At 47.4% G+C, this 14982-nt stretch overlaps 4 protein-coding genes across 4 annotated transcripts; 2 read left to right on the plus strand and 2 right to left on the minus strand.

Moving 5' to 3' along the window:
- Nucleotides 1–2653: 2653 nt before the first annotated feature.
- Nucleotides 2654–3241, minus strand: LAJ45_07144 (uncharacterized protein; the record flags this gene model as incomplete). The annotated part of the gene is made up of 1 exon (XM_046116703.1): nt 2654–3241. One exon carries the CDS (start codon nt 3239–3241, stop codon nt 2654–2656), a length of 588 nt encoding a protein of 195 aa, XP_045970105.1.
- A 2572-nt stretch (nt 3242–5813) lies between these two features.
- LAJ45_07145 (uncharacterized protein) lies at nt 5814–6905 on the minus strand (the record flags this gene model as incomplete). Its single annotated transcript, XM_046116704.1, has 5 exons — nt 5814–5911; nt 5966–6207; nt 6267–6406; nt 6461–6730; nt 6903–6905. 5 exons carry the CDS (start codon nt 6903–6905, stop codon nt 5814–5816), a joined length of 753 nt encoding a protein of 250 aa, XP_045970106.1.
- Nucleotides 6906–11813: 4908 nt separating this feature from the next.
- On the plus strand, nt 11814–12404 carry LAJ45_07146 (uncharacterized protein; the record flags this gene model as incomplete). The annotated part of the gene is made up of 1 exon (XM_046116705.1): nt 11814–12404. One exon carries the CDS (start codon nt 11814–11816, stop codon nt 12402–12404), a length of 591 nt encoding a protein of 196 aa, XP_045970107.1.
- Nucleotides 12405–12566: 162 nt separating this feature from the next.
- LAJ45_07147 (uncharacterized protein) lies at nt 12567–13343 on the plus strand (the record flags this gene model as incomplete). The annotated part of the gene is made up of 1 exon (XM_046116706.1): nt 12567–13343. The coding sequence occupies one exon, from the start codon at nt 12567–12569 to the stop codon at nt 13341–13343; it is 777 nt and encodes a 258-aa protein (XP_045970108.1).
- Between the last annotated feature and the right edge of the window lie 1639 nt (nt 13344–14982).

Consider the following 14982-nt stretch of genomic DNA (forward strand, 5'->3'; position numbering starts at 1 on the left):
GAGGATACCTGTCAATATCGCCTCAGTACTCAAGAATCGAGCTGGATAAAACTAATCTTGTCCCTGATCAGTTCAAGAAAGGAAATTATCCATCGACCTTGAGCACCCCCGCATATCCCCTAACACCCTCTATTCCTCTAGTTGTCCGCGAGGTGATTCAGAGCACTCATTGTTCCTCTCTGGAAAAAAAACAAATTTTTAGCTGTGGTACATGTGACATCTATGCCGCTCTGTTCATAGATGTATATGCGTGTATTTCATCGGCGGAAACTGTACCTTTCCCCGCGTGGACCTGTATATAGCCCCTCCAGATCATCCTCACACCAACTAGACGCGTATTGCAGTACAGCGAACAATTGGGGGTACCCAGTACTCGCGCCATTAACCTGGCCGTGAGGTGATACGGAGCCAACATTATTTTTCTCGGGGAAAAAAGGAGTTTTCGCTGTGGTATATCTGTGCATCTATGCCGCTCTTTTCATAGGTGCATCTTGCATATATTTCATCGGCAGAAACTGTTTTCCCCGCGTCGAACTATATGTTGCCTCTAGATTATCCCGCATTGCCCGAGAGACACCCCCGCCCCGCTCTCTGCCGTCTTGTCGCGGTGGTGTGTGGTGGCGTCATGGTTCTTTCTGTTTTGGCACGTTGTCGGATTTCATGGTTCCTTCTATTTTTGGCGTGTTGTCGGATTTTCATGTATCATAACTTAGCCCTATAACTAAAATAAAACTCTATAGTCCTCTATAATTGAATTTCCAGCGTTTGTGGGATCGAGTGAGATACTGTGAAGCAGAGATGCAGTTGGACAATCTTTTTTGGGTGGGAAGGATCAAGCTCCGGCGGAACGATTAGGTGGGGAGAATACGAGTGGTCATACAGAGAATTGTTTGGGCCAGGATAGTATCTCCTAGCTAGGACTCCGGTTCAGATAGGGAACTTATGACCGTATCAGACTAGATGATTGATGCCAAGCCCGTGGTTTGTGACTTCTGTTGCTGGCGCAAGACCAAACCTGGGTGACAAGAATCCCAAAGACCAAGAATAGAGACTCAATTAAAGACAGCTCCTCATGCCACAAGTCGACACCTCTAGGACCCCGCGTGACAACACCAAACCGCAGAGGGGCTGCTGTGGCTTGGCAGACCATTTTCCTGTATCCGCAATCATTGACCCTCCGAACCCTGCACTAGTTAAATCTCGAACGACCTACAACCAGGAGGAATCGAGATGTGGGAATAAGGCACATGGCAGGCTGAAGGGATAGATGCATGTTTTTAAATTTGCCTAGCCGTACCCGTATCCATACCCCTCGCTGAGTTGTTGTAATCGGACGCTGGCGCGGTGGGACAAGATCGAACGGCGACGGGCAGAATGTGGGCTCCGCTTACTTGCCTGTTTTGGAGCATATAGTGCCCGCCGGTCAGGGCGTGTTTGGATGTGTATGTACTCCCATCTTGCCTCGTGGTGGTGATGGGGATATGTTTACCACTCTTGGTCTTCGGGATATTTGATGTGCGAGTCCGGGGTGAGGTGTGGGGGTGAGGTGTGGGGGTGAGACAACTATGGGATAGGGAGGACCCGGGAGGAGTTTTCTCTGCTGGCTACCGGTACTGGTATTTGTATTGTGTGGTAGTACGGGTATAGAGTGGGAAGACGCAATATATGTAGGTAATAGGATGGTTCTATCACGGAGGAGGATGAAAGGTATCTTTTTATACGCAAAGATGACACATCGAGTTACTAAGGTTATCCTGTGGACACCGTTTCTAAGACCACCTTGCAACAGTGCTATGTAGATAAATGGCTTTCTTGTTTCCACCTCGATATTGTAGTATCGATATCTGAAACCAGGCACCCCGCGCACAGCCCGAACAATACCCACCGCCCCAAAAACAACCACCATAAGGTCTTGTAAGAACTACAAGTGACCCTACGATGATATAATGCACGATCCACAAACATATATACAGTCTTCACCAAATATCACTCGATTGTGATAAGGGCCGATATGTATGCGCCACGCATCTGCAGCTGTCATCGGCGACCCCGTCTGTGCTCAGATCCCTTACCTCCACCTTCTCTACCGAACCTGCCGACCTGCCTTACCCCATCCCATCCTTCCACTTGTCCGGCCGGCGAACCATGCGGGCGGGCAGGAGGCTTGACTTCGGACGAAGACAGAAGGGCAAAAAAAATACCGTTTGCATAAGTGGGGCGCTTTAGGGCGTTTCATCTTTTCTTTTCACAATTGGGAGTTACGCGCGCGTTGCATATGTATCTTTTTTTGTAATGGAAAAAACACCGATTCTATTAGACTACATATATTTACCTAGAAGAGAAGTTCAAGTTGAGGGGGAAAGAAAAAGTAAAAAAACGAATTGCCACTCCATCTAACCGATAAAAAAAAAGCACAAAAGCCCGATGACCCAGCCCTCTTGCTTGGTGCCTCCTTAAAACCGCGGGAGCGAGAATTAAGATCCAAGCCGATAAGAAAAAAACAAAATCCCTCGATACTGCAAGCAAAAAAGCAAAGCTTGCAGCAGACCAATCCAGGATGTGTGCCAAAACATCAATCCGACCCTACACAAAGAACACAGATAAAGAAGGAAAAAACAAAAACGAAAAAAACTAAGAGGCTTAAAAAAGCACTCTAGTTGCTTCTATTAGCATCATTTTTAATCTCCTCGAGCTTTTCGTTGGCCTTCTTGCTCTTCTTTCCCAGGTACGACGCGATGATGCTCATCAGGTCTGAGCTGACCACCAATCCAGTCGTCACACCTGCCTTGGCCATAGGAATATACCCCTTCTCTCCGGATCCTTGCCTGTTAAGCTCTTCGCCATAGACGTTGAAGACATACTCCTTTGTGTCATTTGCAAGCTCCAATCCACGTCGGTAGGTCTCACTAGCAAGCTTCTTTGGGTATCCAACGACCGAGTTCTTGATGTTCTCAGTAGGCTCCTTGACAATGGGGAAGCGCTCCTCGAGCTTCCCTAGGCTGCTTTCGGCGAGGTCATCGGCGCGGTTGACAAGAGGGGCGGCTTTGGAGAGGTAGGGCGAGAATGGTGCAATGAAGGTACTGTACGCAGAGTGTGTGATGTTGATGGATCGCTGGCCAAGAGGGTAGCCTTTGAAGGTGGTGATGGAGTCAGAGATTATTGGGTAAGAGGCAAGGTGGTCGAGTGACTTGTAGGTGACGGCCTCGCCGTTGGTCATTTCCTGGGTCTCGGTGGCAGACATTATGATGGTATGATAGTAGGTTGTACGAGGTGATTGTGTTTTTTTTTTATTGGGGGGAAATGATGAAGCTACTGATACGAGGCGAGTTAGTGGAATGTTATATATAACGAGACCAGAAGGATTGGCTTGAGGGTAGAAGGGGCAGAATAGGAGGAAATATGTGGTTGGGTTGAAGCCAGGAGGATCAACTTACTATGTAGCAATGAGGTAGGAGCGCAAGTGTAGATGAAGCAATGAGTAGAACTAAGGGACAGGTAAGATCAAGGCAGATGAGGGGGGGAAACCGTCGTATTTGTATTGAAACATATGTACCTCACACAGACCGTATCTGCCCAAAATTGAGTGGGTGATAAGTATCTGCGTCTACGTACGTATGCAGCAGCAACCCCTCTCGTCCCCCCCCACTGTATTTCGCGCTCCGCGCCGCAACTCTCGCCTCCCTCACTTTGCCTGACATGTGAAGAGAAAGAAAAAGAAAAAGCACCCCCCCAGTGTTGGACACCACTCGATAGGGTCTCTTATCATTGGGCTGGCTTGTCATGGGTGTGCTTTCCGATATCGTAAATCTGCCGGTATGTTGTCCGCAAACTGCTAGATTCGACGACTGCAGATTTCGACGATAGGTTGTGAGTCGTTTGGCCCTATCTGCAGCTGCATTATATTTTAACCGTTTTCTCCACTTTCCTGTCAACTCCTCTTCTTTAAACCTCTGGGTAGGCTATGCAGTCAATTAACTCTCAATGCTCTAGAACCGACAGAGGTTTCATCCAATTAACCCATCACAGGGTGGTCTCTTGATCTCTCGCCTTCAGGAGCTCAGACTGAGTGTGTTGCGAACATCGCGAGGAGTCAAAAAAAAAAAGGGCTTCACATGTGAAAACCGCTCGCGGTTCGAGCACGCCGCGCCAAAGATAACTTTCCCTAATCCCAATCCGCGGAAGGGACGATCAGCGCGCAAGGCAAGGATTAAAGCTCGCTCGGAAACCCAAACACACACCACACGAACTTCTCGCTTCCGGCCGCCACATGCATCGTCAGTAGTCAGCCCTGTGGCGGAAACGTTCCCTATGTGGACCATTGTGGTGGTGGTACTGGCTGGTGGGTACCTAGCCTGAACTCTCACATCGACAACAACATTGGTCGAATCGAAACCTTTTTTCCCGGCTTCAATTAGAGAACGAGTAGAAACCCTCTTCTCATTCCCGTGTACCCGAGGTACGTTCGTGAAGGTTAGGAATGAAAGAAATGGCATGAGGCTCAATTAAACCCACACACTAGGATACATACCCCTCCATATGATGATACGATCAGACATGTGCCCGCCAACACCAAATTTCTGGTTTTCCAACAACTCATGTCACATGCGAATGTTTATATTTATCATCTAATGTCAACACCAGAAATTTTTCTCGGAAGAACTTTTAACCCCCCCAGTCCCTATTGACAGAGCTTGGAGTTACTGCTAGAGTGTTGTGTTTCCGCTCTTGGAACCCGGTAATTGGATTATATGACAGTACTAGGCTGTCGAAACGTTTGATTTGATTGTCTTATATCCCGTTCGTGATATATCGATATCGATCCGTCAACCAGCCAGCCAGTGCTTCAACCAACCGAGAAAAACACTCATTGCGTGAAATGACTCGTGATGGCGCTCAGCTATTACCTACATATGTACCTACACCTACCTACCTACTTCATCGCCAGGCGAATCGGCGATGTCCGTGCGGTGCATGGCATCTTATTGTAGCCTCTGAAGCTTTTTTTAATTCCTAGGAAGGGTCCCAACTTCTCCCCATGGCCCACCCATCGATCTCATTTTCTCTTGGGTGATTCGTTTCACTGATGAATACGTGTTTCCCCCGCTCCATCTCCCCACTTCACGAGCATCAGCATCCGATCTGTTTGGGCTCGTGAAGTCATCCCACAGGTTATGATGGATATCAAATTTATCCGCCCCGCCCTAACCTCCTCCACCCATGGTAGAGTGGACCATGGAGGAGTGGAGGGAATGGCTGTTTTCAGGTTTTTTGTTTGTTTTCCTCGATCTCGATAGAACGTTGGATCCATGGAGATAAGGCCCAGATATGCGCATGTAACAGGGATTAGGTAGAGTATGTAGAGTACCGGTACGGTATTTGTAGTAACTCTACTGCATACAGGTTCTGGTAGTACTCATGGAATGGATCGGGTTATATCACCTCAATCAGTACATTTGTGTACTCTCAAGCTTGCTCCAGGAAGCTAAACACGGGCCGAGGGTCTTCTCAAAAATGACTGCCTTGTAGATCTGATTGACGCCGGCCGGGTATACTACTCTATCTCTATGCACATACACGTGTCTCAGGTACTCTACACTGCTTAATTGAGTTCTGCTATCTATCTCAAAAGTCGGTATCTGACTGGCAAATTACCAAATTCCTTCTCTGCAGAAGTGAGAGAAAGAAATGCGAAGGCCGGGGATCCGGGGATGCAGCCGGATGTACAGTACATAAGGTACAATATACATAATCACCCAATATACCCGCCTTCTAAGTTCATTTGTTTGAATCAATCGATAGCAATACGCTACATACTAGCAGAGGAAAAGATGAGAAGCGAAGGGGGAAGATATAAGTAGATGGCGGTAAACGAGTAGAATACCTGAACGCAGGAGGGGTGGGGGGAAAAATGCTGTATTTCGTTTCTCATTTACTACGAGAATAATATCTCTGAACGGGTAAGTACCTAAAGCTAAAGGTTCATTCCAACCTGCCACATGCCACCGAATTAGTTTCGAGCCGTCCAAATTCGGGATAGAGAAAGCGGCAAGCAAGATGGAGAGAAATGAAAACAGGAAGGAAAGCGCATACCTTTCGATAAGATGGATTCCAGAAGCAGTCTCCACAGCATGGCTCATCTCACCAGGTCTTAGCTCGAAGGCAGCATCTTCAAACTCCTTCTGCATTTCGCCCCTTCCGAAGAACCCACTATTCTCTGTCAGCACTGGGAAGGTGGTTTGCGATAGATATAGGAAGGGGAAACCAACAGATCGCCGCGCTTTCTCGCACTGCTGCAATCAGACTCGGTGAGCGCCAGGTCAGCTAAGCTAACCGAGCCATCTCTCACACGCGCCTCGAAGCCGAGAATTATCTCCATGGCCTCATCCTTTGTCCTTGTAATTTTGGCCTGTACCCTTATTCAGCTTAAGTTGGGGGGCTGGGGAAGGTGGGCACAACAAACCTCCTTCCATGAGCTAGCCCTTCTACTTCCCTCATGCTTGACAAGCAAGTGGCTGCATCTGATCTTCCCCGCCTGGCCACCGCCCTCAGACGGCTGCAGCATCGTGGCGGGGAATTTATTCGCCATATACACCTTCAGCTTCTCGGTGTCCGCATCAGGTGGAGGAGCCCATTGCGATGCGTTGGTAGAGGTGTTGAAGTAGTATGGGAGGTTCTTAGACTTGGAGAACCGCACGGTCCAGTGAGCGGGGAGACCGGTTTCTTCGGTAGACTAGATGCCGCGTATTAATATCGTACTGTGTCATAGCCCATGCAGTCTGCACTTCACTTCACTCCATCCCTCCCAGCGGGTATATATCTACTGTAGTTGCTGTACCGCAGCAGGGGGTGAAAAGGACGGGAGAGGAGCGAGGGGAGGGGCATAGATTAGGTTGCATACATACCATTGTTGGAAAGTGAATTGACTTGGACACTGGGTTGACTTAGATATCGAGATATGAAGGACTTTTAAAGAGAGCAAGCTGTTTCTTAGGATGCTGCTGCTAGCGGAGAGGCGGCGACCTATAGATGAGGGGTTGGCAGTTGGACAGTTGGACAGTTGCCGGCTGCGTAACCAAGGTCATGCGCCACTCGCAGACGAATTAGCCGAGCCCGCAGATCGTGGGGTTATCCATTGATGCCCGCATCCGCACAACAGGTCACAACGTGATGTGTTCTACACCGCTCCCTACATACATAAGGAAACTTCTAGGCACAGCTATGCACTGGTACCTTTGTATACGAGTGATACCTTATGATTTAATCTCATAATACAAAGGTTCAGGACGAAAACAATTTTGCAAATGACGGTACTATGTGGTTAGCCAAAAACTTTCCGAAGAACTAACGGGGGTATGTACGTAGTGAATCCTCATAAAGGGAAGAGGCCGGAAGGCATGAAGCTACCAGATTGATTAAGTGTGCGTCCAACAAACGACGAACTCACTCTCTAGTATAAGCGAAGAGGAACGTAAACTATATATTATATAAATCTACAATCAAATTCTTTTCTAGCGTTATAGATCCATCACTCATGTTACCAGCAACACACCGCACCGAAACAAGGGCCCCACCGCCACCTCAAGCCACAAAGAGCCAATATGTAATTTTTAATAAGGGATAATGCTAGTATTATCAAGATTTAGTGATGTCTCGGGATTGAAGAGATTGCACTGGTTTGAACGGCCTTATGGACCAGATGGCCTCACACTAAAGAACACTAAAAAAAAAAAAACTCAGGCGGCTTATTGCAGGTCTTCCTCTTCGTGGCCCTAGTTGTTTTTTTTTTGTTTAATTCTTACAGTTATGGCAATTGTGGCCCTAGTTGGAATACAATCTCCTTAAACAAAAAGTCGGACTTTGCTTAGCCTGATTTTTTTTTTTTTGGTTTAATTCATTACTTGCATGCAACCTTACAGTTATGGCTTGCTTAGCCTGGTAACATATATGTATTTAAATAGAAAATTTGTAGCTATTTTAATTCAACGAAGATTTGTTTTTTCTAACCCGTTTTAGCCATAATTTCCGTCACCAGGTCTCACTCGATATCAAATATTATCAACGAATTGTCAGCGATAAAATCCCAGAAAAAGGAGAGTACCTAGGGTTACATAGAATCCCAAAAATGAATTTGAAAGCATTTGACTAAACCTCAGTAGTATTAAATAAAAATATTGTTTATATCAAACTTCCTCAATATTTGAAAGCAATTTGAATGAAAAGAAGCGCCATATTTTTTTTAAAAAAATTAGACCTCCACATCCATAGTTCAAGATTATATTTATACACAAGTTCGGACCTTATTCTAACCGTTCGGGTAGCGGCTAGCAATATACTCATGTATTATCACTCGGGTCGATCAGTTTCCATATTAGGTTATCGGTTGGTGGGTGTCCGGGGATTAATATATACACGTACATATCATCTAACGTAGTGGACTTGGGCTTATAGTTAACCGTACTGTGGAGAGTATGTAGGTGGAGATGATGCTCTTTAGATGCATGTAGGATTGACTGGGGGCAAGTCTTATACACCTACATCACAATATATTATATACAAGTCGTTGCCGGCCTTCGGCCGGAGAGGATAATCCATCATATATTATTTTTTAGTGCAATTCTATATGAGAATATAGCCACAGGAAGGGTATACTCAAAACTTTATATTAATGTAGAAGAATCTAATTCAAAATTAGCAAAAAATAACCTTTTATTTTTGATTTTACCTGCATTCATGTTGGTCTATTAATACTTAATCAGCAAAAAATCTTTTACTAGTTCTAATGGCTCTGGTCTGCATTCAGGAACAACTTTGAATATGGCAGAGTTGGGACAGGTTTGAGAACGGAATCAGAGGAGAATCTCTGAGTGGAAGATAATACCAAAATCTACTAATTATGGAGAGAAACAAAAATCAATGTTATCATGATTATATCGTACCGAGAAAAGCAAATATTGATAATGTGATATCGTATCAAGTAGAGCAAAAATCAATACCCTGATATCGTATAAAGAAAAATAAAAATCAATATAATTTGTAACAGGGCCACAGTAGGGCTGTTACAAAAATACCTGTTCTACCAGTCAAGCCATACGGCCCTAGGTTAACCGCAGCTGGTTCTTCATCGATGGGTGAAGAGAAGGGCAGATGCGCCCCTACCTCTATTGGTATAGAGGGTAGAGATCCTGGCGAGCAAGAAGTCTTACAAGTCAAGCTAGACGACTGAACCAAAACTAGAGCAGCAGGACGAGCAGACCAAATAAGGAAGGGTAACCCCAAACATAAATTACCCTACCTTGGCATTCAACCTTTGAGGCGCAATAACTTTGCAGCCGATGCCCGGAAAATATGCTTTACCACGTCAGAAAGGATCCTGGCGATGCTCCGGTCCATTTGGGGTGGTTGAATGAACGCATTGCGGAGTTGAGGAAACACTGCAAAATAAACACGTTTTAGACCCCCAAAAATAACCCCCGGAGCGTCGAACCGCCGGAACCCTCCTGTTTCAGCCCGGTGCATCTTTGGGGGGGGTAAGAGTGCGACCCAAACTACCAAAGCAAACCTTTGCTTTAAAAACACCCAAATCTATTCTAAATACTCTGAATAAGCAATTGCTGTCTGGTCGGCTGTTTCCTCTAGTTCCTAGGATCCCGACCCTTTCTTGGCAAGGATTGCGAGATTTGACTCGGACGAAAATTCGTCCGCGGTGTGGTAGCAACTCTTCTCCTCCCCCCTGATAGAAAATAGGTGGTGCCCCCAGATTATTTGAAAGGCGGACGGCCAGTGAAAAAAGGAAAGAGGTAATGAAGGAAGGGGCGCCGAACTTCCATAAAGGAACTCGGTTGCCCCAGCTTGGCTTCGGGGGGATCAGCGAGTCTTTACCAGCGAGGAGCCCCCTTAAAGTTATTAAGTTTCTAGACTACAAATAACGATCAAACAAATGAAACTCTATCTTTCCATCGAACGAGCCGAAAGGATAGCTTGTCAAATTCCTTTCTGCCTATCTACCTGATCGAAGTCACGGTCGCGCCCTTTCAAGGCACCCCCGTTACAGTATAACTTTAAGCTCCTCGCTTAAAGAACCCCACGAGAAAGAAAAAAACCTACCTGAACACCTAGGACCACTTTCAAGGCTGAAATAACCGAGCAGTTAGCTTTTTTTTTCAGCTCAGGCTGGCATGGGAGAGGCTAACACTTTACTATGGTCTCCACTGTATCCGTCAGAGGGTTATAGCGCCCACATTCGCTCAAAGGGTTATAGCGCCCACATTCGCTCAAAGGGTTATAGCGCCCAGCTTCGCTCGGAAAGGAGACCACATTCAGGATCGCTCCTAGAAAATCCTGATAGTCCCATTGACCAACGGCCCCCATTCCCCATCTGGGCCCCAGTCCCAACCAAAGTCAACGTTACTTCGTCCACGATGACGGCAGGAAGAGTCCGGAAGAGGGGGATAACTGGCTTTCTTCTGGCGCCACCATGCCTCGTAATATGCTTGGAGAGCCAGTCTTTGTCTCTCCCTTGCCTCTTCTTGGACCACTCGCTGCCGCATCCACTCAGCTCCCCTTCCATCTCGCGCAATCTCATCCCGCATCCACCGCACCTGTTCCCGTTTCTCCATCAGTGCCGCACGGACACGAGCCTGACCAACACTTCTGTCCCCTGGTTGGGAGAAGGGATAAGGACGACGGTAATCCTCCCGAGTCAGAAATGGGACCTGGTTGAAATGGCCATCGAAGGTCGAGGTCTCCAAACTCCGAGGAACAGCATGCCTGTGGAAGCATTAGCGGTAGTAAGAAGAGGTTACACAACTCGCTGGATCATGCCTACCTCATAGCACTCCGTGATCGGACGGCTTTACGAGCAACTCTCCGAGCGTGGATGGTGTTACCACCATCCAGCTCCAGGAGATCAGTAACAACCGCACCAGTTGAGGATCTAAGCCTTGTCCCCCGCCGAGATCGACTAGCGTTAGATAAAAACGCTTGTACAATAGACGAATTGATCGCAATGAACAAAGAGAGGAATAGAATAAAGAAAAACATTATTGCTGAAAGGAGGTGATAAATTTGGTGTTGGGTGTGGAAAGATCGAACTCCCTGGAGTGTAGAATGAATAGAAGGAAAAGAATTCTTACCCTCCTTAGTTCGACGGATACCCCGCTTTTATAAGCGAACTCCTATTCCAGTTCCGAGAATCAGCGTGGTTAGCCGAAGCAGGAGTTCGGTCCGGCTTTAACCGAACCCGGCACTAACCGTGGAAGGAGACAAGGACACCGAGTTTACCTGGTCTGAGGGATAGGAGCATGCGTTCGAAGTCCTGAAAGAGGCCTTCCATCCGCCCCCGTACTAGCCCACTTTGATGCCGAGCTAGCTACCAAGATTGAGACCGATGCCTCCAACTTCGCTAAATCTAGCATACCGTCCCAATTCCACCGAGATGACAACAAGTGGTATCCAGGAGTCTTTTACTCCAAAATGATGTCACAAGCCGAACGGGATTATGACGTTCACGACAAGGAGTTAGGTGCCATTGTGTCATGCTTCAACGAGCGAAGTCTCCCAGGAGAAACCTCCAGCCGGAGGGAAACCTCCAGCCGGAGAGAAACCCCCGGTGGAGAAAAAAAAAAAAAAAAAAAAAAAAAAAAAAAAAAAAAAAAAAAAAAAAAAACCAGAACCCAGAACCAGCGGGTAATGGTGGACAAAATGGAATAGTCCCCCCGGTTGGTGGCGATCCCAACCCGGGAGGGGACTCAGATAGTTCAGATTCAGAGCCTGAGTATGGAGATAGGAGAGGATGGCGGAGATACCTCAGGAAGATGCTGGAGAAGCAGCAGACAGAGCTCCTGGCCTCCATGACACAGTTCATGAGACCTCCGGCCCCCTCACACCCCTCCGCTGCCTCCAGGGCCCGAGAACCAAAGGCACACCCTCAGGCCAAGTTCAATGGCAAAGCAAACAATGTGGAGACCTTCATCAGGCAATGTGAGAATGTCTTCTCCATTGAAAGCCAGTTCTTTACCTACGAAGAGGTTAGGATCCGATATGCTGGTAACCTGATGGAAGGAGAAGCCCCAGCCAACTGGTATGAGGCTTACCACAGCTCCATTGACCAAGCTTCTGCCAACCGGATAGCTGGGATGTCTGTGGTGTTAGATGAGAAATGGAAGTGCTGGGATTCCTTTGTGGATGCTCTCAGAGCAGCCTTTGGCGAAGCTATCTCTAGGGATGATGCGGCAGCCCAATGGAAGGCCCTTACCCTCACAGCCAAGGGTCAGTTAGTGGATGATAAGATCCTCAGTTCCCATATTTCCGAACCTAGGCATGAGTTGGGCTCGCTTTACCTCCGTTACACCTCTGGGTTTCCTCCAGCCTGGGTTCGCCAAGGGGTTGTCCCCGGAATCCCATAGAGGTACACCACCCCCGGAGTCACCTTCTGCGTTCCTACAAAGATACGGTCACGGTCGTCACCAAACCAGACATCTTGTCGCGGCGTTGGGACCACGCCCTTAAAGAGGGGGGTAAGGCTCATCAAGACCCTGAAATTCTTGTTTAAGCCAGGACAACTTATAATGGGTTCTGTCCAACACCCGATCGTTATGATCAACTCAGCATGTGCAAGATCAGCCCAAATCTGCAAACTCACACCGGTGCTCCTGGATGAAATCTGGGCTCAAGCAGCCTTAGATCCAGAGTACCTTTCTTTGAAAAAAGCCATTGAGAACACCTCTGGGAATCTGGTGAACCGATACCTGACTTTAAAGGACGGACACGTCTTCTATAAGGAAAGGTGGTACATTCCAAATCATCGGGAACTGAAGCTCAAGATCCTGAGCGCCCTACATGATTCGAAGACTGCTGGTCACTTTGGACAATTCAAAACGGCAGAACGCCTTCGGGCACTGTCCTTTGCCAAAAGATGGACAACGATGTGGAAGAATACGTTCAGAGTTGCGATACATGTCAACGCGCTAAAGCCTCAAACACACAAAAAGAAAGGGATGTTGCAACCTTTAGAGGTCCTCTCTATTCCTTGGAGTTCCATTTCAATGGACTTTATCACCAAAGCAACCATCGAAGAACTTGCTCAAATCTTCCTCCGGGAGATATGGCGACTGCATGGACTTCCTGAGGAGATTATCTCCGATCAGGACTCTAGATTCGAAACATATCGTCCTCAAACTGACGGGCAAACTGAGAGAGTCAACCAAACGCTAGAACAGTATCTCAAAAAACTATTGCTTCTGTCAGCGGGACGATTGGGCAGAGTTACTCCCGCTTGCCAAGTACGCCTACAACACGGCCACCCAAGAGTCAACCAAAGCATCGCCATTCTACGCGAACTATAGGTTTCAACCAGATTCCACTTGGCCCTCACTTAAACGGAAACTAGACAACTTCGACGCGTCCAGCGCGGCACAAGCACAGCAGAAAAAATGGTATGATCAGAAACAGATGAGTGCTCCAGAACTGAAGGTTAGGGACGAGGTGATGCTGGACCGATGCAACATCTTAACCAAGTGACCCTCAAATAAGCTAGACCACCAAAAAAAAAAAAAATGGGTCCCTTTGAGGTTGTCGGGAAACTTGGCGTCGCGTCCTACAGGCTGAATCTACCTACTCAGTGGAACATTCATGATATCTTCCATATATCTCTGCTGGACCCTCAACGAGCTATACTGCTTCCACCTCCGGATGAGGTTCAAGGGGAAGGCAGTTACGTTCTCAAGAAAATAGCCGATAGCCAATGACAGCAGGCTGGTCGTGGGAAGAAGTTCGTGCAATATCGGATTACCTGGGAGGGTTATCTCTCAGAAGACTCTTGGGAACCGTACAAATTGTTGTAAGGAATGGCAGACGAGCCACTCCGAGAGTTCCATGCGAAGTATCCCCGAAAATCATGGGACGCATGGTAATACAGGAAAGTGCGGGAAACCGAGACGACGGAGTGTTCTGGGATAAGCGTGGAGAAAACGAGTCTCCCCTTGTTAGGTCACACGTTTCACTTGAGGTTTCCTTTGTCAATAGAAATGGATGCAAAAAATAGAGTGTAACGGAGCCATTTCAACTGTCTGGTGTATGAGTACACACAGGGCCCGGTTACATGCTGAGAGTTATTGATAGAAGCCAGTTGCACAGTGACATGCAAGTACCGGCAGTGTGGTTAGCTACCAGCTGTCAGAGTAACTACATTCTGAGCGCTAGGAAGAGGATCTATTCATGGGAGCAATGATTGACGAATCTATGCCTCGCCAATGATTAGAAGGCCAGCCAGAGTGAAGCTCTGAGTGCTCGGCGATCCTCTACATCCTCTGAGCATGATAAGTCCGCCGGTAGTGGCAGGGACTATGCCTGGGAAAGTCTACAATAAGTGAAGAGCTCTACAGCAATGATTAAGCTTACGCCTGAGCGGTAGCTCATTCATGCAGGTCCCGGTTGTGCGACAATCAAGACTGCAGGTGTTACAAAGGCTTTGACTAAGGGTGGTTGCCTTCGGAACCGGAAGCACCCGCTAACGCTTAGAGAGAAGCGGGGTAGCGGTGGTATTGCTTCCCTTCCGCTAGAAGGGATCACCAGAACTTAGTAAGGGAGTAGGAGCAGGGAATGGAATCCTTTGGAGTATAAGTACTCAGGATCCTTCCCGCCCAACTATCCGATTTCCTGATTTCTATCTTGCACGGCCAAATCCTTTCTCTCGGATTCTAGCGATACGAGGAAAGGCTGTCCCCATTACATTGAGTTTGTATGGAATGATTATTAGAGCTACATTTTCTTGTATGCTCATAACGTACCATACCAAAAACCCTAGGTTAGACTCGGGACGAGTCTACCGGAGGGAGGAGTAGTGTAACAGGGCCACAGTAGGGCTGTTACAAAAATACCTGTTCTACCAGTCAAGCCATACGGCCCTAGGTTAACCGCAGCTAGTTCTTCATCGATGGGTGAAGAGAAGGGCAGATGCGCCCCTACCTCTATTGGTATAGAGGG

The sequence above is a fragment of the Morchella importuna genome (assembly GCF_003444635.1).
Source record: "Morchella importuna strain M04M26 chromosome Unknown Morimp01GS022, whole genome shotgun sequence".
Classification (NCBI taxonomy): Eukaryota; Fungi; Ascomycota; class Pezizomycetes; order Pezizales; family Morchellaceae; genus Morchella; species Morchella importuna.